We start from the raw sequence: 24,337 nt of genomic DNA, 5'->3' as shown, positions 1-24,337 counted from the left end.
ATTCAGTTCTTCTATCGCATGGGCATTTACGTCGTCATAATTATCCTGTCTCTGTTTGGGTACCAAATTCTTGAACACCCTTAGCCCCTCCGGGCCCAAGTTGTGAAGCAGTATCCTGTTTTTTCTTTTACTTGTAAACGGTTCTTCATTATCATCCTTCAGCACCTCAATGTAATTGGAGATATATTCCCTCCAGTCCTCCCACTTCATTAGGGGTTCGCCTGGTTTGGGTAGAAACGGTATGGGCGCCGTTGTGGAGGACGCCTGCGTGCACATGGTTTCACGCTTCTCTCCTGGTGGCGGTTCCCCTGGTCCCTTGGGGCTCCCTGGTGCGTTATCTTTATCCTCCCCTTCTCTTTTCGGGCTTAATGGGGTGCTTCGGGCCTCGCCGCCGTCTCTGCTCCCTGAGGTCGCCAGTGCTATTCCCCCACTGGGCGCGCAACAGGTTTTGGCGGTCCCTTGTCCTTGCACTGTCATCCACTGCTGGCCGTGTGGCAGCGTGCTCTGGCTGCCCTGCCATCATGGTTTAGTAGGTCTCACTGCCCCTACCCTTCTTGCCTGGGCTTACTATGACTGGGCCCACATGTACCTGCTTTTCTCGTCTGTTCCGGCTGTGGTGTGCACTCTGTAGCCTGAGGTTTCAATCACGGCCCTGCCGCGCTCTCTGCGTCGTGGGGCGCTGTCTCTATCGTGTCCGGCTTGTGTTATGCAGTGGGTGTCACTGCCTGGTGTACTCTCAGCACGTGGGTAAGTTACACCTTCCTTGATTCTTCTCACTTGGTCCGTTTTTTTTTTCCTTTAGGATCAGAGCCTCGTCGCCATTGTAACGATCGGCCGATACACAGATGACACAACTGCTTTCTGTAGTTAGTATTTTGTTTATTACTCTACAACACGCAGAGAGCGCCGAGCCTGCTGCCTCTAGATACGGCGCTCGCACTGAAACTCTTTGCGCGCTTACCTAAGATGGCAGGTCGGCGTGCTACGTCATAGCGCCGACCCGAACACTAGAGCGCTAACTCTACACTCAGCTCAGTAGCTTTAAAATTACAAACACTGTCCGTAATATGAACATTTAAGGAAAGAGGCAATAGTATGAAATCACAGTAAATGTAAATAACGGAAAGGTTGTCATCCTGTTGCAAAAACCCTACCAACATGATGCAAAATCGCTAGGCATCAGTAACAATATAAATATACAAATCAGTAAAGTCAATTCTGAGAAAATCGACAGAATAAACTTGAATCGCCGGCAAAAATCAGTGAACTATTAATTTTTCTAGGTGAATAGATCAGGAGCATGTACCTGCCTAACATACTTCCCTCACACACCCCAAAATACGTTCACTGACATTAACTTAATAGGGATCCCCGTCACAAACACTTGACTGTACCCTTTTCAGAATACCAAAAACTTGAGACTTGTCGGAGGTACACAGCTAGACGCTATATTTCCCGTGTTTATTGACGTTACAATGAACAATGCGTTACGCTGATACTACGAAAAAAACGTAAAAAGCTAAACACTTCCGTCTAATGGCCACGCGAAACCTGTCAGAGCCAAAGCTTCTTTTTTGCTTCGACGACCGGTATTCAAGACAAAGCTTCCCGCGAAACTGACGTAATAGCCGAGTAAGCGTGTCTACGTTGCTTTTCACTGCTTTCCCATTGGCGTTGGCCAGGCAGCCAGAGTACAGGAGGGACGCCGGCATTTTTTCATTTACCAATAGCAAATCGGGAATGGGATCCCGTCATCTCCAACGGCGCGTTCCGATTGGTGTGAAGCTGGGCGCTTTGTGGCTTCTTTTCTGTCTGTACTCACTGACTGACTGCGGGCCGGCCAGCGGCGCGAGGTGGGAGTGTTATCGCGCGTGCGTGAGGGCGCCCGGTAGGCGCGTGGCACCAGAGAGAAGGCAGAGAGAGCAGCGAGAGCGGGGCTCGAGCCGGCATCTGGGCAGAGCGAGGACGCATTGGCCACCATGAGCGACTTCAAGCTGGGCATCGTGAGGCTGGGCCGGGTGGCTGGCAAGGTGAGCGGGGGCAGGCCGCAGTACAAACCACGCGGTAGATCGAGGCGGCGGCGAAACGGACAGAGCTGCTACATGCAGGGCTGCCTGCAGAGAGGGGGAGGCGGACCCATGCCTTGGTTGAGTGGCGGCCCGTTGGAAAAGGCAGTGCAGCCGGTCTAGGGAGAAGATTGTCGGGGAAATAAATAGCAGGCCGGTCTTTGGGGGGATGGGATCGTGAACGGCAAGTAATAGGGTGGATACCGGTGTAGCAGGTCCGTGGACAGGGAAGGTGCGGCAGCTCGGGCGGAATGGGAGGAGAGCCACGAGGCTGTGCCGGGGGAGGGCCTCCCATGAACCTGTCACCGGGTGTGGCGGGAGAGGAGACAGCACGTCGGCCTGTGCCGGGGGAGAGATGGGTCCGAGCGAGGGTGTGTCGCATCTGAAGGGTCCTGAGGTAGCAAATGGAGAGTCAGGGGCGCCGAGGAAAAACGGTTTTTTTCTGAATCGTGTGCTTGGCGTAGGAAATGACGGGTCCAGCCGGGCGATAGATCGGGCGGCATACGGCAGAGATTGCATGGAGGTTTATGGGGAGTCGTCCTGTTGGGGCTAGAGTTGGTATAGGCTGAGTGGTTAGATAATTGAGGTGATGTGTTAGATTCGAGGTGCTGCTGCGCTCGCTATCGATTGGTGGAAGTGTGCTATGGTGGTTTTATGATAGGGAGGACACGTGTTGAGCGTAGAGGTCGGTCGGTCTCTAACCCTTGAAGCGAGGATCACATGGTGTAAGAACGAGTTTAAAGGAAATGCAGATGCCCGTCCGGGAGAGCTGTCTCTTTTTTTGCTCAAACGTTGGGATATTTGACAGGTTGTTAACAGCAGGTGTTGTCAGTACAGTAGCCGTTTAATGGGCGGAGATCCGAGTTCTTACTGTAGGATTATCTGAAGCATTGTTCTGGGCGTGTTGCATGTACTAGCTCCAGCATGCTGCTGTTTCACAATCTGAATGCTAATTAATATAGTGGTCAGGCTACTGCAGTCGCAAGGCATAGTGGCTCAGTTTACGTTCTGTCCAACGTTTCCTCCGTGGCAGTTCCATAAAACAGATGCACCGCCTCCTTTGATCACACTTGGTATCGTTTATAATAGCTGTAAGGGCTACTGAAAGTTCATGTGGTTGGTGGAATGTTAGTTACTACCTACAGACCACACTCCTGTTGCACGAGTAATACTTTGGTAAGAAACAGCTCGTAGCACCGATATCCAGCTCGCCGCCTGTCACATTTTTTACATGTTGGTCATGTGCTATATTTCGAAGAGTATAACATGTACTTGCATTGGAAAACAAATGCCAGTGCAAACATACCTGAATTTATTTAGTAAAATGCCAATGCTGAGAGTGTAAATTTTAAATACAAACAACCAGTAATTTGTACAGCATTTTTATGAAAGAAATGTGGATGTACTAGACTGGTAAACGATTCGTAACGCTCAAACTGTTGTAAACTCTTCTTATTCCCTGGATCTGCATGCTTCAGCCTCAGCGGTTACCAGTTGGGTGTGTGAAATTTTTGCTGCTCCTGGGGTCCGCATGGTATTCTAAAGTGATACAGAAATGACATAATGTAGTTAACTCTTGCTGTATGACCTTTTTTTTCTTTTCTTTCAGACCAAGTACACTTTGATTGACGAGCAAGACATCCCCTTAGTTGAAAATTACTCATTTGAGGTAAGTCGCTCTGGCAGTTAGAAGCTACCTCAAGATAGAGACTATGTATTGCACACCTGTGTTCCACAGTATATTTTATACACGTCTAATCCATTTAGCGAGTACTTGGGATAATCCCCTAGCCTCGGATCCCAGTACAAAATTACAGGGCAGTTATGCGACACACAGACTCCTTGTGTACTGGCTTTACAGACTATACATGGCACAGACATTGGTGATCAAATGTGTCCTGTATTGTAACAGTGGATTCTGCATGATACTCTCCAGGTTTGACTTATTGCTGTTAATTTGTCAAATACACTAACAAAAAGAAAATCGGCATAATTTCAGGCTCCTGAATTGTTCACTTCACTATGCGACATAGTTGTCTTAAAATGCCCCATGGCGTTTTAAGGTTACATTTTATCCGTGGACCTTATTTACCCAAGTATGATTACACTAGTATATAGGTAGGATATCTCAGGAGGTTACATCCCAGTGCAAGATCTTGTGTTTACAGAGTAAAGGCCTCTAAATCACTTGTGGGTCTTCTGAAAGACACGAACACGTGCCAGCTTAACATCTGCTGCAACCAGTGGAAATCGAGGGGAGCTTTAGGGTTCCTAAAAAGGAGCAGTGTATGTACTGTGAGTTTACATGAATCCCAACTAACATATTTTTACTTTGACAAGCTGAGAATGAAGTGGTGCAGCACAAAGCACGGTTTGGATGCTATTTTTAGTAATAATAAAAGCAAATGACGACCTAGTTCCCAGCACCTTTTTATTAGCCACCAAATTGGTAATATCTAATACATTCTTTTCAGAAAGCAAAGGATCCTAATGATCATAAAACACAACGATGTCATGATCCATGAAAGGTGATACTTGCACTAAAGAAAGTAATTTAGTACAATTGTTTGGAATGAACTACCCGTTCAAAGGTTCTCTCAGGCAATTCTTCATCGTGAGCATTACTGGTTTGATTAGAAAGTAGGATTGCTGAGCGGGATCCCCCTTAGACCTTGATCAGGATATTGATTTCAGAAGTAAAGTGGTGTGTGGCATGCAAACTGATGTTCAGGGGATTCTGATGTGGGGAGCACGAACCTAGGTGTTTTTGGAGCCAATCATTCTCGAAATTCACTAGCTGCCTTTGAAACGGAGTCTGATTGTAAAACTAATGAACAAGCCTATGGGACTGGTTTGGTGGGTGTAATGAGTAAGTTTTAGGAATTTGTGAAGAACACCACCACTGAAGACCCAAGCATATGGCTTAACTCTTCCATTCTCTGTCTGTCGAATAGTGCCCTGGATCATCTCACAATTTACGTAACTGTAAAATAACCACATCACATGCTGTGAAGTACGAGCGCCCAATTTTGTTTCTGTTCTGTCTGTATTCTAATGGGACATAACATTTTATTACATAACGTTTAGCTAGATAGTCCTCTGAGACAGATCTTGGATAAAAAGTATTCAGGTATACCTGGAAACCTTTTTGATTGGGGTCCATAGTTTGGTATAGTGACGTCTTTATTATTCTCTTAGTCATTAGCTATAATTAAATTGGTAGAAAAACCAGAATTTACTTTGTAAAAAGTTTTCCGCATAAAATTGTCTGAATGTAATATTCAGCATTATAAACTGCCCTCGTTTATCTGTTGATTGCTAGCTTAAGAAATATATTGGTCGAGCAGCTAGTAGTCAATGGTAAGAAACTGTTTCATCACCACTTTTTATTTTTAATTAATACATGTGTGTAACTCCTATGTGCTGTTTCACATAACACAGGTAGCAGCATCCTGTTGGCAGATTTTTAATTGATTTGCCAAATTGTTTATTTAATCTTGAAGTGGTAGCCCAAAGACCTGACTCTTTGGTATTTTCTTATGTATTTAATGCTCACATGATGTGGCTTTTTAGAGTGGCGTTAGTGTGTAGTTCCAGAATTTGTCGTCCAACACTGGTTAGGGCAGAATTTGTGTGTTTGAGAGGGTACCTAGAAAGCACAGTAACACCACGGTTTACATGTTGAATCTTCCTTTGTATGCAGTCTTCCAAAAAGTTAGTAAGAGTCAACTTTGCAGTATTCGTAAGGGAGGGAATCTTAGGTTATAGCTATTGCCATGCAGAGAACTGTCATTGCTTTTGTGGAAGCAAGTTATGTGAAGTAAGAACTATACCTTTTTTTTTTTTTTTTGATTGGGTTGCTCAGGGTTAGTTTGCTTTTATGTTTAAATTGTGTTTATTGCGCTGCACATTCAATCTAATATACCATCATGCTTTACAAACTGGTTCGGCGTCAACATTCGGCCTATCCAGCGTTGATACAGCTTTTAGTAACAAATCAAAACAACAGTAAAGAATAGACTTGCATCGTTAAGGGCGTTTCTCAGACTCCGGTAGTCAGATCAAATGTGGATGGGAAGATCTCTTGAATACCGCTGGTGGTGGCTTGGAGTCGCTGAATATTCTAACAAGGCAATGGCTATGTCGAGCGGGTCCGTATCAAGGCTTTATAGCAATGTCCGTAAAATAGAACAACATTTAAGCTTTATATCCCCAACCCCGCCTCCCCCCAATCTACCAACCCACCACCCCTGTTCCAGGTCCAATTGTCCTCCGCATAGTAATGATCATTCAGTTTGTTGGTCCTCTGACATCGCACTGCGACAGTCGCAGCAGGCATAAATATCTAGGACAAGTCACCTCCCTGAACTCAGTGGCCAAAAGCGTCAAGAAGGGTCACCACAACTCTGGGTACTTGTCTCCCTCCCCCTTGGCAATTAGCAACAGTTTCTCCATTCCTGGGACGTTCCAAAGACCGTGCAACCAGCCCTCAAAAGTGGGGATGTGTGCGGTGCGCCAATAAGTGAGAATATTTTGTACCGCAGATCCCAGGGCTATGGCTATCCGTCTACCCTGGTGGGAGCGCAGTGGATAGGTAATGGGATTGGGTGAACCCAACAGCACATAAGCGGGAATCTCGGAAGGGTGGTATCTAAGTGTAGGTCTACCTCGTCTAGTACCTGTTTCCAGTAATCTTGTAGACGAGAACAGTCCCACAGTATGTGTACCAGTGTACCTCTCTCCCCACATCCCCGCCAGCAGAGTGTGTCTCGTGTGTGGTCCTTCTCATGGAGCTTTTCTGGGGTATAATACCAGTATGTGGCCATTTTAGTGATGGTGTCCGTCAGGCCCATGTGATGAGCAGAATGACGAGCCCTATAGCAAATGCCCTCCCATTGCTTAGCTTGCGCCCTAATTCCTTCTCCCATCTCGCTCTCCCTGCGTTGTGGACATGCGTGTACCTTCCCAACAACATACGATAAATATCTGATATTAATTTGCGGTCAGATTTCCTCGAGAGTAGCCAATACTCGTACTCGCTGAGTCTGCGATCTGCGCCGTCCCTGGTAGTGGGGTGGAGTGCCCAGTGGCGCACCTGGAAGTAATGGAGGCGTTCCTCCTCAGGCAAGCGGTATTCACGACGAAAGGCATCAAGGGAATAGCCCCTCCCTCCGCGTATATGTGGGAAAGTACCCTACATCCCGCCGGACCCCATTTCGCAAATGCCGCCATGTCCATACCAGGACCAAAGTCCGGATTGGTCAGCAAGGGCGTCAGTGGGGATGGGAAGGACGTCAATTCGTGTGCTATGCTCACCTGGTCCCACACCTCCAAGGGCGTTCTCGTGATGAATGAAGCATAGAGATTAGAGGGTCGATGCCGCCGCCGCAGGAAAGGAACCTCCTGTAGAGTGCGGCCCGCCACTGCCTGGTCTTGGAAGAGCCAGTGTTTCTCAGACTCCCATTTACTCCACTCCACTAGCGTGCGTAGTTGCGCCGCTTGGTAGTATAATAACAGGTCTGGGAGGCCCAGTCCCCCGTTTTCAGGAGGCAACATCGCCAAGCGAAGTTTCATTCGCGGGCGTCGCCCGTTCCATATAAAGTGTGTTAATTCAGCTTGGGTCTGACGGATCCAGCCCTCCCGGGGTCTCCTAGGGATGGCACGGAACATATAGAGGACCTGTGGTAGGATCGTCATTTTGATTGCTGCTACTTTGCCTAGCCACGATAATGGAAGGTGTCTCCATCTGCCCAGTTCCGACCGGATCGTTTGCCGGAGTCTCGCGTAGTTAAGGCGGACTGTGCCCTGCAGGGCAGCTGCCAACTGAACACCCAGATAGGGGACAGCCTCGGACGCCCACGGGAAGGGGAAGAGTCCCTGTAGGTGTGCCCTCGTGGACGCCTCCAGGGAAAGATCGAGTGCTACTGATTTGCTGAGGTTGACTTTGAAACCGGCCACCTCTGTGAAGGCCTCCAGAATCGCCAGACAGGTCGGGAGCGACTCACTGGGGGGAGGATAGTGACAGCAGAACATCGTCCGCATATAAACTTATGGTATGCTCGAAAGCCCCCATTTTGATTCCGTGAATCCCTGGGGCGAGTCTCACTGCCTGTGCCAGGGGCTCCATTTAAAGGGCAAATAACAGGGGAGAAAGTGGACATCCCTGCCTCGTGCCCCGCTCTATCGAGAAGCGAGGAGAGGAGCACCCATTGACATGAACCGTCGCCGAGGGCCTCGAGTAGCAGTCCAAGATCCAGGTGCGGCCCTTACTAAGACCTGCTCCAAATACGGCCAGTGGACACGGTTGAATGCCTTTTCCGCGTCCATTGAAAGCAGCATTTATTCCCCTTCCGTACGCGTGGCCTTCTCTATAAAGTGCAGTGCCCTTTTTGTGTTATCAACGGTTTGACGTTCCGAGATAAACCCTGCCTGATCTGGGACAATTAGTCCTGGTATTAGCGGGCCAAGTCTCGCGGCGAGGATGCTTGTGTATAGCTTCAGATCTATATTAAGTAGCGAGATGGGCCGATACGCCTCGCACCTTGAGTGGTCTTTTCCCGGCTTGGGGATCACTGATATGGTGGCGTCCAGAAGGTCCTCCGAGATCGCGCCCGGCTCCGAAAGGTAATTAAAGAGAGTGGTAAGCAGTGGCACCACCTGTGCACAAAACTTTTTATAAAACAGGCGGTGAAGCCATCAGGCCCCGGGGCCTTCCCCAGCTTGAGCCTGGAGATGGCCGAGATGACCTCCTCGGGTCTAATGTTGCATTCCAGGGCTGCAGCCTGATCCGCCGTGAGCGCTGGGAGCTGGGCAGAGTCGAGAAATGCTTCACCCGCTGCCTGATCCAGTGTCTCCCTTGCATATAGGGAGGTATAGAAATCGCCGAAGGCGGTCACAATCTCACCATCCTCTGTAGCTAGGCCCCCTCCGGGCGTTCTAATTTCTTTCACCGTTTGACGCTGACGCTTCTCTCTAAGCGCCCGTCCCAACAGGGTTAGTTTGCTTTTAAGCGCATTGAAGACCTTCACGCACCTAAATATACATTCCTTTTTGTGAAGGTGAGTTTATAGGCTGGATTAAAATGTTATAACTGTGACAACCAGTACATCTACGCCATTACGTTTCATACATATATTGGGCGTTGTGTTTTTTGTAAGGGCGAAAAATGAGCTTTAATGCATTTTGAAAAAGCCACCAGGATGTTGTCGTTGTTGAAATGTTTCTTGAAATATTCAGATGTAAAAGGCCTCAACTTTATCCTTCTATTTAGGCACGCATGGAAGTAGATGCTGATGGGAATGGTGCAAAGATATTTGCGTATGCATTTGACAAAAACAAAGGACGTACTTCTGGTCGTTTACTCCATGATTTGTTGTGGTAGGTACTATATCAGTGACTTATGAAAGCTATTTACATTCTGACAAATTAAGAACACTGTGCGATAGGCTCCTGTTGGACTGTGTACATCTCAATGTAACGATTATTTTGTATTAAAAGCCGGACTGTCCAAGGCCATGTCTGCCTCTAACTGGCTGGTAAATTGGCTGAAAGCTAACAACCAATTGGCATTCCCAGCTCTATTGGTATATAGTTAATGTTTGTAGCAGCCGGTGTTGTAAGTGGGAGACCTTATTGGGTCTTGCATCTCTTATATTGCCGTTTGCTGAGGTGTTCTTCGGTGGAGAAGAGGTTGAGCTGTATAGAAGCGCTCAGGGTGCACTAGAGTCCGCATAGTGAATCAGCCTTTTCATCCTCGCTATATATTAATCACTGATTACTACTGTTAGCATAGGTTTGTCAGTGGAACCCTCCAACAATGCAGTTCAGGCCATTTTCTTATAGTTGTCCACTCATTGCTTCTCTTTACACTGGAACTTAATGAAGGGACGACTGCTACATTCTTGGTTCTTAGAGCTGTGGCACTTGGGTAAATGCATAATCTAACCGTGCATACTGTAAAATCACCATGGTTTGATTATCTGTAGCACCCAGTTGTACAGCTATCCTGTATTACTGCTAAGCATAGTGTCTTCAGACTGCAAATAGGGTAGAACCTTTTTGTTTACCCACTCTGTTACTATTCAATGTGCACAATGTTCTCTTTTCTTTCCCCTTGTTTCATGCCTGTTCCCAACTACTTTATGAAACTTTTTGCGAAGTTGTCATATAAGTGAAATATACGTAATTAGTCAGTGCCATTGTGTGAATTACGTCCTTAAGAATAGCTTTCCAAGAATTTTGAGAAATGTACTTGTTTTATTTGTGTGTTGCAGGGAAAGGCACAGAGGAGGTATTGCACCTGGATTTCAAGTAATCCATCTAAACGGAGTGACTGTGGACAATAGGCTTGACAATCTGCAGTTAGTTCTGTGGGGCTGGAGCCCAAAAATTGAGGAAACCTCAAGCAAACAAAGGTATAGTAAATTAAAGGAAAATAATCTTTGGCCAGAATTTCAAAAATCTACAAATGTCTTAGTTTCACCTTGCAGTATTTTAAAGAGGAAAAAAACTTTTAAAACTCGTGATGCATCCACTCCTAGTTTTTAGCAATACACTTCACATCCTCGCTGACAAATCTCTGCAGCCTTTGACTGCCCAGCACACCTTGAAACCACACATGAGTTTTGCTAGAATCATTATGCAATGGTTCACACCCTACTTTGCCAACCGATATTAACTACTAGATCTTGGGGTCCATCCTCTCGCCTTGTTTTTATAACTCCTGTATGGAACCTCAGGGTTCCATTCTTGCAGACAGCACGATCAATACCCACTAGTATACTGACCATACCGAGCCCTATCTCATAATTTTCTCAAACGGTGACCTGGAGATTCTCACAGCCTATCTCAAACTCATACAACCCTTGATGTCCACTAACTTTTTACTCAACTCGAAGACCAAATTCTTCCTGTTTGCCAACAGCACCAAACCATCCCAGGTTCAAACTTGGCTCTCCAAAATGTCCCTAGCAGGCTTCATACTCCAACAAACAGGCCAGGCCAAATACCTCCGATTTACCCACTGCATGACTGCTTCCTCATAGAACATATTTTTAGGAAGAACAGTCTGGTTCCAACTCTCCTTACTGCTGAAATGTAACATTTTCTCTGGGAAAAATTAAAAACATTAGAAGCCTCGGTCCTTTCTCGTTAATACAGAGGTGATGCCCTGCACATTGGACTTCCAGACCTGATCGTAGCTCCACTGAAAGGCATTCTTTATGTGAGACAATTTATCGGGGGTCTGGTTTGGTGGTCCACACTATAGAAATACCAAGGCCTAAATAAGTAGATAAATGCTTGGAGGTAGTTTAAGTACTAAATTTGAGGCAAGCCTTCCTGGTAGGAGGCAGTGAGCTTGATAGAGACGGCCTAAAGGATAGCAAATGTTCCTATTTGTAACAACTCATTTACACACATGTATATATCCCGGTAAGTCAGTTCAGAGAAACAGTCTCCTCATTCCATAAATATGCATCTACCACTGGCAATAAGGCCTCTTACACAGTGTAGGGCTCAGTATAGGTCTCAATAATTAATCCATGTTCAACCCATGGTAGCTTGGCTGCGACCTAGCAGGCTTAACTTAGCAGACTGGTATGTAGAGCGTTTAAAAATACCAATTCAGTAAACCATTGAGACACAACACACAATAAAAACCCCACGCCAATTCGTAAACGTTTGAAATATTTTTATCTTTAAAATGACACCAAAAACGACCAATCCAACGGAGAGAACTGGAGCTCTGAATTTTTAAAGATTAAACACTTCTAGCACGTGGAAACCGAAAGCACCACTCTGGGACATCTGGTCACGCCTGGCCAAACTTTCAGGCCAGATGTGATGGAGCCCTACGCAATACAGTGAGCGGGCGGCCCCAGTTAAAATATTACTTTCTGACGTAAACTTTTCTGGAGGTTTTTTTCTGCCAGGGTCCCTCAATGCTTTTCACCGGTCTGGATTTGGTGAGGGTTAGCTGGCGTAACTTTAAAGGAGCTCCCAGTCGAACTCTGACCTCTGAGTGCTTAATCGGGGCGAACCTTGAATCCGGGTGGCAGTTGAAGGTGGAAGGCTTGGCTCTCGTGGGTGTCGGTCACTTTTTTTATTTCTAAAGGTTTTATATAGCGCTGGCTAGACAAGATGTATCGGGCCGCTTTAGATGAGTATTCAGACCAGAATTGCAGGTTACATTGTTACAAAGGTTACATAGTTATAAGAGCCTGGCAACATAGTTATAAGTAAGGTCGAGACAAACAATAAGGACATATATGTGAGGGGAAAAAGCAGGGGAGAGCTTCAGGGGAGGAGAGGGTAAGAGCAGGGGAAGAAGACAGAGAAAAGAGGAGGGGAGAGTGAGAGGCACAGCATGGGAAAAGGAGGGGGGTGACGGGGACACAAACCAGTAGACGAGTCAGAGCTGTGTCCAAAGTCCAGTAAGCTGTGATCCCAGGGGAAGTGGTATAATTTCCCCATCTCTGTTGCGAGAGGCTCCCTATATGCAGTGGACTCTGAGTGGTCTCTGAGACTCCAAGGCCTACATACTGGATCCTTCCCCAAAAAGGGGAGAGGGAGTGCTTATGCAAGGGGTGCCATACCATACCTCAACTGAGTGGCTCCCTAGGCGCTGTGGACACTCAGCAGGTTCGCTGAGACTCCAGAATATAAATATTGGATCTTTCCCAAACAAGGGAGGAGTGCTTAGTCAAAGGGCACAAAAGGGCAGGGGGCTAGGCGGTGTAGTGGACAACCGGAAAGATTCAGGTGAGGGGGGGATAGGAGCAAAGGAAGTAAAACAAAGAAAGAAAGAGTGCTAAATGTGAACAGATGGCTAGATAGGAGACCAGGAAAAAGCAGTAACAGAAATACGATGAGCAGGGGGGTGGGAAGGGGCGAGACGGGGAGAAAAACTGTGGCCAAAGTCCACTGGGTAGGTGACAGTCAGGGGATGAACCAAGGCCAATCTCCTCAATAGCTGAACAGAGCAGTTCCACCGGGCATCGGACATAGTGCTCGGACTTATAACCCTGCTGTAAAGGGATCATTTCCAGTCCTCCGTTACGTGTGATTCCCTTGACGGGGTGGACTCTCAGGAGGCTATCTGAGACTCCAGGGCATAAATGCGAGATCCCCCCCCCCCCCCCCCCCCCCCCCCCCCCCCCCCCAACAAGGGGAGAGGAGTGCTTTAGACATGGGCACACTCAAAAGACTGAAGGAGGGAAGAGGGGGTAGAAAATAGTTTCAGACATCCAGTATGGTAGGATATGGTTCCCAGTTGAAAGTGATCAATCCCGGTCCTCCACTATTTGTGATACCCTTATCACTGTGGACTCTCTCAGAGGGGTCTCAGACTCCATGGCAAAGATGCTGAATCCATCCCCAATAAGGGGAGTAGGAGTGCTTTGGACAAGGGCATATTTAGGTAGATAGTTGGCTAGACCCGGAGGAAACAGAGCGCTTGAAATAGGAGATTACACATGTAACATGCGTAGATGCAGATTGCATTGAACAAGAAAAACGTCTGAAATGAGGTGGAGCAAGGTGTTAACAATAGGGAAAAAGTAGCAGTAGAGAAGAGGGGGGGGGGAATAGGGCAGAAGCAATCATAATTTTAAATTAATATCAAATTCCGCAGATCAACAGTTTGAAAGTTACATCAGTTATTAGAGAATAAAACATAGCATAGAGAAAACCAAGTTATAAAATTCTATCTGTTACTAGGACATTAATTAAAAAATGGGAGAGCAAGTCCTGTAGAGCATGAACGGGGGGGAGGGGGAAATAGCAAAGGGGCTTTTTGATGAAGATTCTTATTACGGGGGGCATAAAAAAAAAAAGACTGAGTATGAGAGTCTACAAACCGGAAGGGGACAGGTGATAAAACATCAACTAGTGTCATAATTCCTCGCTGCATCGTGTCCAAAAATAAATGGTGTTGATCTGAACGGGTCACAAGGGTGATTCACCATGACCAAAACAAGTAGTGAAGGGTGTAAGAGCCATTAAGGAGGGGTTGTAAAGGCTGTGGTCAAGGCGGAGACCAGCGGCAAGAATCCAAGTAATGAGCCCCAAATAAATTTGAACCAAATTGTGGGAGAGACAGAGATCAGAACACAAACTATTACAGTGAAACACAAAGTCACTAAGGAAATATACCCCCGGAGCAGGGCTGAAATGTGGAAGGCAGTTACTTATACTTGCTATGGCTGGGGACTACGGAGTGCTCCACTGGTGTGCCCACCGAGGAGGGCGAAATGCGCCGCGCTACTAGCGCGTAAGAACTGCCTGTTGTGAGGTCTAGAGTCATTGAGGCCTGCCGTGGGTGCCATGTTGGGGTCAGGCACCGCCTATTTATCAAATTCACATAAGGGGTTAATTGTGAATTTCTGCTAAAAAATGAGAACCCTCTCCAGTTGAGATTTTTCCAAAGTTGCATAAACTTTTGGAACTTCTTTCTGGAGTTCCTCTTGAGTGTCTAAAGTGTTCCAGATCCACTGATTGTGTTTTGAAGGTCCAAGATGGTCTGAAAGTTTGGGACCACAATTTCCACAATGCATCTGGACAAAACCCTTTAGTTCACTGGACGCATTCCAAGTAATGGACTCTTGGTGGTGATGATGCAGGTGAGCTCTGTTAAACCATAGATGCAGGGAGCCAACAATGTAATCCTTTAGTAGTATGGTACGTTCACAGTGCTGTATCTCTGGATAGTGCTGCAGGTGCGGTCAGTCCGAATGCAGGGCCTGGTGATGCAAACCAAGTTTCCAGCATGGCAATCCTTCTCTTAGTTTCAAGCAGCTGATCTTTCCAGCAGACAGCCTTACCCTGGGTGAGTCACTTATCACTTCGTTTAAACAGCCTGGCTAATACTGTTGACTCTGCCCAATCCGAAGCCTGCAGGAAGGCTGAATTTTGGCTTGCAGACAAAGTAATAAAAGTTATTTTCTGCGCAATTTAGGATGCATTCAACAGCATATTGTTGGATTTATCAATACCCTTCTCCTAAGTCCTAGAATGATATTTAATTCAATTCCTAGCGATATTTAAACGTTCATAAACTCATGCAATGTTATCCTATGGGGGCTAGGTATCTACAAGGGGGAACCTGAAATTTGCAATTTCTCCATCATCAGGGCATACAAAACCTCTTTTATAAGGGTCCTGCTGAACTACATGACCCCTCCCACCACAGGGACACCAAGGAGAGGCCTTAGGAGTCCTGAATATACAAAAATAGTGTAGATCCTCACTCCAGTGTTCATAGCACCAAAGTTGATTTTCGAAGGCACTTCACTGCAATGGCGGAAGTGAAATGTGCAATATTTCTAGCCCAAGGGCATATAAGGAGACTGCTTCTAATTAGTATGACTCCCTTCTCAATGGACACCTTCGGGAAACCCTGGAGGTACCTAATATATAAGAATAATGTAGAATATCACTTTTAAGTGCCTCTACCACCAAAGTCAATATTCAAAACAGGGCTGCTTTTAAAATTACCCCAGGCGCTCAGCAGTGCACCCATGCAAGTAGGCTACTGGCCTCTAAACTGCCTTGCCCTTTTATATATTGGGGATTTAAAGGTAGTTTTAACCCCCTGGCCCTATGATCTACTAGGGACTTGTTCGGTGGGTCATACCAATTAAAGGTGTACCCGAACGCCTAGTGTGCCCTAATGCCTTTGTGTTTTCACTGTGTTTTCAGCATAGCACTGTGCCTGGTTAGACAGGGAGTCAGTTACCACCAGTTGGCAAACACAGGATAACTTAGATTGATTGATATATTTACCTATCAATCAAAGCTCCAAGGTTCCCACCTGTGGAGACACACTTGACATCCACTGCAGCAACCATGATGAGGTAAAATCCGGATCGGCTGGCGGATCCAGTTTACAGCATGCCTGTCGATTCATGCCTGATTTAGTGCTCATTGCACTCATCAGAGGCGCGACAGTCCTTTTTGGCATAGAGATCACACCTCCCACTCAAAATGGAACCCTCCAATGTGCGACTCGAATGAGTCCGCGCTGGATTGTCAGTCTTGTATTGTGTGCTGCTGTCTGAGACGCTTCAAGCCAACCAATGGGCCTCCGCTCGCACATCCGGCTTGTCAATCCTCCATGGAGGCCTCCACATTGAGACTCCATGATTCGGAGCTCCATGACCCCCAATTACCGGGTGGTGCATCCCCTGCGGCTGGGAGGCTGCGTAAAAATCAAAGCTCCGGGTTCCAGCCGGATGTGTGATGGAAGGCCCATTGGAGGGCTTGAAACGTCTCAGACAGTGGCACATAACTGAGGCACATACTACAAGACCCACAAACCAACATGGACTCGTTCGAGTCGCCCATTGGAGGGTTGATCTATTTTTAAGTGGGAAGTGTGTCCTCTATGCCAAAATGACTCACGCCTTTGAAGAGTGCAATGAGCACGAAACACGTCAGGAGTGAATCGACGGGCATGCTGTAAACTGGATCTGCCCACCGATCTGGCTTTTACCCCATGCAGGTTGCTGCAGTGGATGGCAGAGTACGTTTCCACAGGTGGGAACCTTGGAGCTTGTATATCTCCACCTCTCTGCCTCTAACCACACCACCTTGTGACAAAGAAGCTGCGGAGGAGAAAAGGGGTTGGGAGAAGGATGGGGTTTGCAGGAAGAGTAAGTGCTACAAGGGAGGAGTAGAAGTGGATATTGGGGGAAGTGGAGCAGGTGCAAGGTGATGGCGCTCAGAATTTGGAGGTTCAGCATGGTTCTCAGCAGCAGGATGATACAATTGGTGGCAAATGAGGGTTGAGTTGGAGGTTTAGGGATGACTGTTAGGGGAGACCAGAAAGAGTTATGGAGATGGGAGAGGAATAGGGGCAATAGAATGGCGATTAGAATCTGGAGTAGGAGGATCAGGAGAGGGAGGATGAGTAGGAGGATCATGGTCATCAGCTGCAGTATCATTAAGATTGTACGATTGGTGGCAGATTGAGAGGACGATGAGTGGTGGTGGATGTTAAGGCATGACTTACTCCTAGCATCCTGCTTATTACTCTGGGGTGTCCATTCCATGCTGCACAGGGGATCTAGTAGGCCACATGCTAGTTGTCTATACTTTTCAAAGAATATACTTCTTAAAGAAGTTAGTCTTGCTATATCCCAAGACTGCATCTGTTTAGGATCCCCCGTCAGAACTGAAGTCTTATTAAGTATACTCTGTATTGTTAAAGGTTACTGCTGCATTAGGGGAGTAGAGGAGACTGTTGCTAGTTTTTTCTTTCTTTCTATGTATTGTCTCCGCTGTCATACATTTTTTTTTGAGCTAAATCATTGCAGAAAGAGTGATTTGAATTGTATTATTCTCTGTTGCCAGCATGTTTTTTACCCAGAGCTCATTTTAGAGTATCACCCTGAATGGGACGGAATGATGGTAGAGAATCTAATCTATTATCATAAACTTCCATGCCTGTCCCCTTACGTAAACGTTTTGAACGCCGCACGGTTACCAGGGACTAGTCACTGGTACAGATAAACAGGACTGGTTACTGGTATGGGTAAAAACGTCTTTTAATCACTAACGAAAAGTAGGGGCAATGTTGATATCAGTTGAATGCTAGGTCCGGTTATAATCGCTTTCTTTCCAGTTGCTGAATACTTTATTATTTTTTTATCTGTCCATTTTAGCATGTAAAGTATTTAGTTTTACAGCAGTATTTTGTGTAACAGTAAGTAATCTGTGAGCCTAAATTGTTCCTGTGTGCATTCGTGGGTGCTCTGCTTCGAGGCTTTGCATGAACACAACCTCAGTCTTGCCAGAGGGGAATTATGCTTCCTAATCTTCTCTTCTGGAGGTTAGTAGTTGACTTAGTCTATGATTTCTACAACTCTTTATTCACAGTAGACTCTAAAAAACAGGAGTAGTATAATTTATTTTTTTCTATAAACTACAAATCTAATTCTGCAAAAAACTGAGTAGGTTAAGCAGCTGGCAGACTCTTACATTTTTTTTTTTATTCTTTTTCCCTTAGGGAACAAAGTCTCTACTGGTTGGCAATTCAGCAACTTCCCACTGACCCCATAGAAGAGCAGTTTCCAGTCTTGAATGTTACCCGCTATTACAATGCAAATGGCGATGTAGTAGAAGAGGAAGAGAATTCATGCACTTATTATGAATGTCATTATCCTCCATGCACGATGATTGAAAAGCAGGTTAGTTGTGATCATGTTTATTTTTTTTTTTAATGTAATAGTCTTCCCTTAAAATATGAATTGTTTATATTGAATGATTTTGCCTTTAACTGGGTGCATTAAATGAAGTGGAAACATAACAGTAAAACAATTACACAAAGATTTATCAGTAGGTGTGATCTTGCTGCCATGTAAATTTGAAATGCGTTCCCATATTCTGTATATAAATAAGTTGTGGCAACAAATATGACTTTAAAAAAATGGAGAGAAAAAATGTGTGGAAGTATTTCAAATTATTGTTTTCTTTCAGTCGCAACTTTAGGTCTCCTGAGAATATGAAGTCATAAGGAAAACGTAGTAGTTGCCTGTGATCCTAGTTGTAGTAGTCTCCCCCCCCCCCCCCCCTATTAGACCCACCCCTGTTCACCTTGAGAGTTACACTGTCCATTCCAAGTTAATCGGCTGTCTGTTTCGACCTATAGATAAGGTATCCTCGTACCGTTTGGCCATGGAAAGGCGCCTTTTTAGGTCTCTCCTAAGCCAGCGCATGTGCTGCTCTGCGAGACTTTTTGTAAGTGTGTTTTTTCAAAGTGCTACCAAAGGCTTTTGCTGGCCTCAACCTTGCAGTTACGCGCTTGTGCAGCCGCCATCTGGCATTCCTATCTTTTCCTCATTAAGGGCATCGCTCAAGCGCATCGCTCACAGGCATACTCTCAATCACTTTCACTTTTGCGGTGCTCTGTACTCTGCCCCTCCCTCACCACAGAGTGCGCCAGCGGGATCGTGATTACAAATACATGTTTTGAATGTGCCTGGGCTCTTTGAAGGTCAAATCTCGCCTTTATAGTCAGAGTTGGACTTGCGCCCTCGGTTTGTCATGGTGTGAGCGTAGTCTTCTTGAACACTGGCTCACAGCCAACATCTCATGACAGGAGTGGGCGGGAATGCAAGCGTGGAGCCTGTCTCTGGTGGAGACTTGCAATTCTTAAAGGTCATTTGATAGCCTTGTGGCCGAGAGATGAGCAGCAGGCTCCAATAGAGACCGATACAGGGGAGTAATCATTTCTCCCAGCGGGCAGGCTCACTGGGATAAGCGTAGCTGGCGATTTTGTTTGGTGTGTAGGGACGGCTGGAGTTTGCACAGGAAACTCAATCTAGAGATTGAAACGTGTGTAATATGCACATATATATATATTTTAAACCTTGTTGTCTGTGCATTTGCCATTGATCGTGCATTTGCCATCGATGGAGCAATTGATGGCTTATATGAAGCAATCGATTAAATTCCTTCCTAGCTTCTATCTTTTTCAACTTAGTCTCGGAGGATTTTGGAACAGAAGACTTGATTTTCCTATAATATGCTTGCCTGCAGTTTGTGAGATGATAATAGCTTAAACATTATTTGCATAACCAGCAAAAGGAACCCTAAACTTCTGGGGTTGCATGGTTATTCCGCATTCCGGATAGATTAGGTTGCAATGGCTGGATTGTGATGGCAAGATTCCTGCCTGAATCATTATTTCCGTCCCTAATATCTCATTGCCATAATCCGTCATACTTAAAAGGAGACCCTTTATCTTTTTGTGTGAGTAGCCCTCTTTTCATGATTGGAACAGCAATGCTACAGGTACAAACAAAACTAAAGTCCTAGTCCAATGTAAACCCTAGGCTAGCTTAAATGCAAAATACTATACGTGGGGGTGGGATAGAACTCAAGTGAGCACTCCAAAGTGTAGAGAGTCCCTAATATGCAACACAATATTAGTGTGCTTTATGTACGTATCCCTAGGATACATACACCTTTCTACTGGATTTCTGCCAAGAATGAATTTTCCTCACAGTTATAGTACTTATGTTATGTCCTGTGGCAGCACTCCCACCTACATTTGTGGCAGCCATATTCTCATCGGGCATCCACATAACCTTTGCACAAACATCTACCACTCATTTGCATTACTGCACACACGTATACCACAATCATGGTCACACACAGACACACCATCCCATGTAATCTCCCGCCCCCCCCCCCCCCCCCCTCCTTGAGATTCACCACCTGCTTAGAGCAGATAGTAGATTTGTGTTGCAATGTCCCACGAATGAGGGATAACCAGTTGCAATGTCCCACGAATGAGGGATAACAAGTGAAAGCAATCTTTGGCATAGCCAATAGGTCTCGCCTTTGGGACAGTGTTTAGCCATGCAACAGTTGTTGTTGCAACAAGGATATTGTGCTTCATAACTAAATACTTATAAGGTCCCAAAAGCGAGACCTATTGGCTATGACTATGCTTGTTTGTAGCTGTTACCTATGTAGAGGAGCGAGATTTGGAAAAAGCCCTTCATATGTTGCGTCTAAAATTCTACTTGGGACAAAAGACATAAGGCAATCTGGTCATCTGTTAATAAAATGTTTCTGTAAGAACAGGTGTAACTATGACTCAATCGATAGTATCTTATGTTTTACTGTACCAGTTAAAGTAAATTTCGCCCTTGTAGACTTAAGGCACATTCAGCCAGTGGGAAAACTACTACTGACAAATATTCCTATTTCAGAGATGTAATGCTGTTACACGAATGTCCATATATTGATTACAAGGTTGTCAAGAAGGTCGGGTCTGTTTTGATGATGAGGTTTTGATTTCCTGTCTGTCTTTTCTATTGAGATGGGCTTGCTAGTGTAGTAATTGCATGTGTTAAGGAGCCCCTAGATAAGAAGGAAGGAATAATTACCTGTAATTCTAGTTCTCATCCAGGGGAATCCTCATAAAAAAAACTAAGTTTCCCCCGCCTCGCTTGATAAAGAGTACGTTGTTTTTTCTCTTGTATCCAAGGTCCTCCTAGTTCCGTAAAAATGAACTGGTGGGACAGTTAAGTGCTTTTACCATAGTCCGTTATCGTATTTGACAGTTTTGGCATATTTATCTCATTTTCACTGGTTAACATCTTGTAGATCAATATAGTTCATGAGTCCTCTCACTTGGTTGCGTTTAGTATTTTCCTGCAGCTGTCTCCATAACACTAGATCATCCTCCAGTTTGGGGTCAATTCATGTTTTCATGTTGTGGAGCTCTGCCTTTATTATCCATAACTCTGCCACAAGGCACAATCGGCACCCCCCACTTCCCCATATACTTTTTTGGCAATAGATCTGGCTTTCAAAGTTCTACAGTTGTCAAATCACCCACTGGTTGTCTTGTTAAATCAATGGGCTTTTGTAATCAGGACTAAGGGGCACGTACTGTATTTTGTGCACTATTGTGCTGTCCATTTATTTATTTGGATTCTTTCTGGGTGATTCGTTGAATAGTTGATCAAGATTCAAATGGTTGTTGGTTCATCTGTAGTTTGTTTTATCCACACATGGTCTGATTTATATACACACAGCATTGTGGTGCACAAAAGAATGTCGCAGATTAATTTCAATTATTTCTGACCATTCTAACCTATTCATAGTATAACTCCTCCCCCCACCGTTTACGTTTCTCCAACCACTGGCATGTTTCTGTGCATTAAATGCAGTGTTTCCTGTACTAACACTATATATAAGAGCAGTTGTATTAAATCTTTTTGTGTTTTTTTTGTTTTTTTTTAGTTGCGGGAATTCAATATCTGTGGTCGATGTCAAGTGGCACGGTACTGTGGCTCTCAGTGTCAGCAGAAGGACTGGCCAGCTCATAAAAAACACTGTCGGGAGAAGAAACGCACTTTACAGCAAGAACAGGAGCCAGAACGATGATATGGGTCAGGGAGTACCCTTTCCACACCAGCGTGACTCTTTTTCACTGAAGTGTCACGCGATTGGGTTTGCACAGTATTGACTGGTTATTTAAGCCTGAGGCACTGAGAGAACATTGACAAAATAGAAAAACCCTGTGATGCTTGAGTGGAATGATGACGGTATGGACTAAACCGGCTCGAACTGTGACTGCATTAAGGGGCAGGTTTTCCGTTCCAGTATTACATGTTCAAGCAAAGGACTACTGTGAAGGCTCCAGGCAGGAAGCTTCTGATTATTTATATGTTAATATGTTTGTAAACTTATGTACAGGTTTTTTATGTTAGGAAACTCAAATAGAAGACTCATTAACGTGTACTGTCCAGAAGGAACACGGTTTGCTTATGAGTAAAAAAGAAAATTCATGTGCTGAATGCATTTTATTTTTTTAATTTTCGGTCATTAGATATGACTTGCTGCTATTGCGAGATAAGTGACTTAATTTGGTTGCTTCTTAACTGTTATGTAAGGATCTGTCTTCAAAGGAAAAGCTTCTTGTAGTTTTAGTGCTACATCAAAGGTATCTTCACCCGACTAACGTTTGCTGGAAGAATTCCTGCAGGTGTAATGGGAATTCTGGAATAATTATCTAAACCTATTTATAAATACAGTTGTTTTAAACAAGAAAAGTGCATTTGCAGTCTTTTTAAATAGCTTAAAAGCAGAGATTGTCCAGTGAACTAAGTGCTAGCACTTTAGGATCAACAGCCCCCTAGCACTCAATATGCCCTGCACCAGTTCCTCTGCCCTCTGTGAAGTTTCTCAAGAGACTACTAAACTGTGCTGGCGCAGAGCAGGCTCGACTGGTTGGTTTATAATGCCCATGGCGGAGAACTACAATTGCAGGAAATGGTTTCCTTCTCCATCCTGGATTGTGCCCTAATTGGAATAGGAGGAGACACTAACCTCAAGAGACCTAGTACTTTAAGGGTGCTTTGTGGCACCAACTGAAATTTGACTCCGTCTTGGAATCTGTACAATAATCTTTAGAGTAACTGTGGAGTGATTGCACATGGCAGCACAGATTTCAATAATGTTACACAAAAGCTGCTCCCTTCCTTCAAGCAGAGTGAGCTGTATGTCCCTGGAAGTTGCCAGGTAGTTTAAGGTAAGACTTATACCGTTTTCCCTGTTGCGTACCAGAACCCCATCACCAGGTGTGGTGTATTAATTTTCCTGCCCGTGTTGTCTAAATACATCCACACTTGCACAACGTGTAAAACCTGCAAACAATTCACAGTTGGGACTAGAGCACTAAGAAATACAATAATTCCTTGAATGGTGTATCGAAATTTAAAATCATGGAAAGAAAGATCAAGTGTGAAGCCTTATTCATGTGGATAAACATGGCGCCTTTAATAGGTAAGAAAACACAACTGGTCCATTAATCTACTAGCCAACGTTGGAGCTTTTCAAAAGGCTAACTTCCAAGTGATGTTCAAAGTCTGCCTTGTGCATAGGCATAAAAGGAGAATGTCTCTGCAAATGCCTTGGTAGCTTAATTTATTTTCAACTAAGACAGACCTGGACTCCAGACACGGAAGTTCCTTCCCAAAAAATAAACCTTGTATAAGCATTTTATGCATGTTAAAGTTGGTAAGGCTCCCTATATACACTTACTCGTCTCAACTTGCATTGTCATGGCCAATGTTTTGGATTTTATTTAGTGAAAGTGTTTTTTGTTTGTGTGTTGTGGTAGTGATGCCTTATGTGGGGGTCCATAAACAATTTGCATCCAACATCATGTTAATGAGGGCGTTGTGGGGAGTGGAGTCCCTTCTGTTTATAAAGTGTGATTTTTTTTTTTGATTTTTTTTTTAAATAAATTGGTATGGGGATGCACCTGAGAAACAAACTGATGGGTGGTGGCAGAAACATGTCCTTGATGGCAATGTAGGAAGCTATTAGTGGTCAGTTTGAGAAGCAGTGCCTAGTCAGCGATTGGCAAAGATGGCAGTACATTGCACGAGGCAAATGAGGCACAGGAACTTTTAGACAGTGTGACAAACTAGGTATGTAATATGGTTACAATGGTGGGCAGTGCCACTGGCATATAGTTTGAAGGGGTGATGTTGGTTGCCGTTGTATGTGGCTGTAACTGGATTGGATTATACTTCATACTGGGAAGCACCATAATGTGTAAAAATAAAATCTACCCCCATATGCATCTGATGGCCCACAAAAAGTGCTTGGCTTTACCCTTCAATACTAAGATTTGATAAAGCCAAGAGTGTGAAAGACCCGTGGTAGGCCAAATTTATTTTTGCCCACAAAGTTTTTTTTTCTCCCCCAATTAAAAAATGTTTTGTTGGCATTTATCAACATTGAAC

The 24,337-nt window shown here is 45.0% G+C and overlaps 1 protein-coding gene across 2 annotated transcripts; it reads left to right on the top strand.

Moving 5' to 3' along the window:
* Window positions 1–1,673: 1,673 nt before the first annotated feature.
* ZMYND19 (zinc finger MYND-type containing 19) lies at window positions 1,674–23,862 on the top strand. Of its 2 annotated transcripts, none has more exons than XM_086921197.1 (6): window positions 1,674–2,030; window positions 3,676–3,735; window positions 9,337–9,443; window positions 10,340–10,480; window positions 18,073–18,253; window positions 21,825–23,862. In XM_086921197.1, the coding sequence occupies exons 1-6, from the start codon at window positions 1,980–1,982 to the stop codon at window positions 21,966–21,968; spliced, it is 684 nt and encodes a 227-aa protein (XP_086777323.1). In that variant the 5' UTR covers window positions 1,674–1,979; the 3' UTR covers window positions 21,969–23,862. The 2 variants fall into 2 exon arrangements, with proteins under 2 accessions (XP_086777323.1, XP_086777324.1); XM_086921198.1 differs by lacking the exon at window positions 1,674–2,030 and adding an exon at window positions 2,802–3,242 and having other exon boundaries at window positions 21,825–22,636.
* Window positions 23,863–24,337: the final 475 nt, after the last annotated feature.

Source organism: Lissotriton vulgaris, chromosome 5 (assembly GCF_964263255.1).
Source record: "Lissotriton vulgaris chromosome 5, aLisVul1.2, whole genome shotgun sequence".
Lineage (NCBI taxonomy): Eukaryota > Metazoa > Chordata > Amphibia > Caudata > Salamandridae > Lissotriton > Lissotriton vulgaris.
The sequence above is the reverse complement of the archived record's forward strand: the minus strand, read 5'-3'. Positions and strand labels throughout refer to the sequence as shown.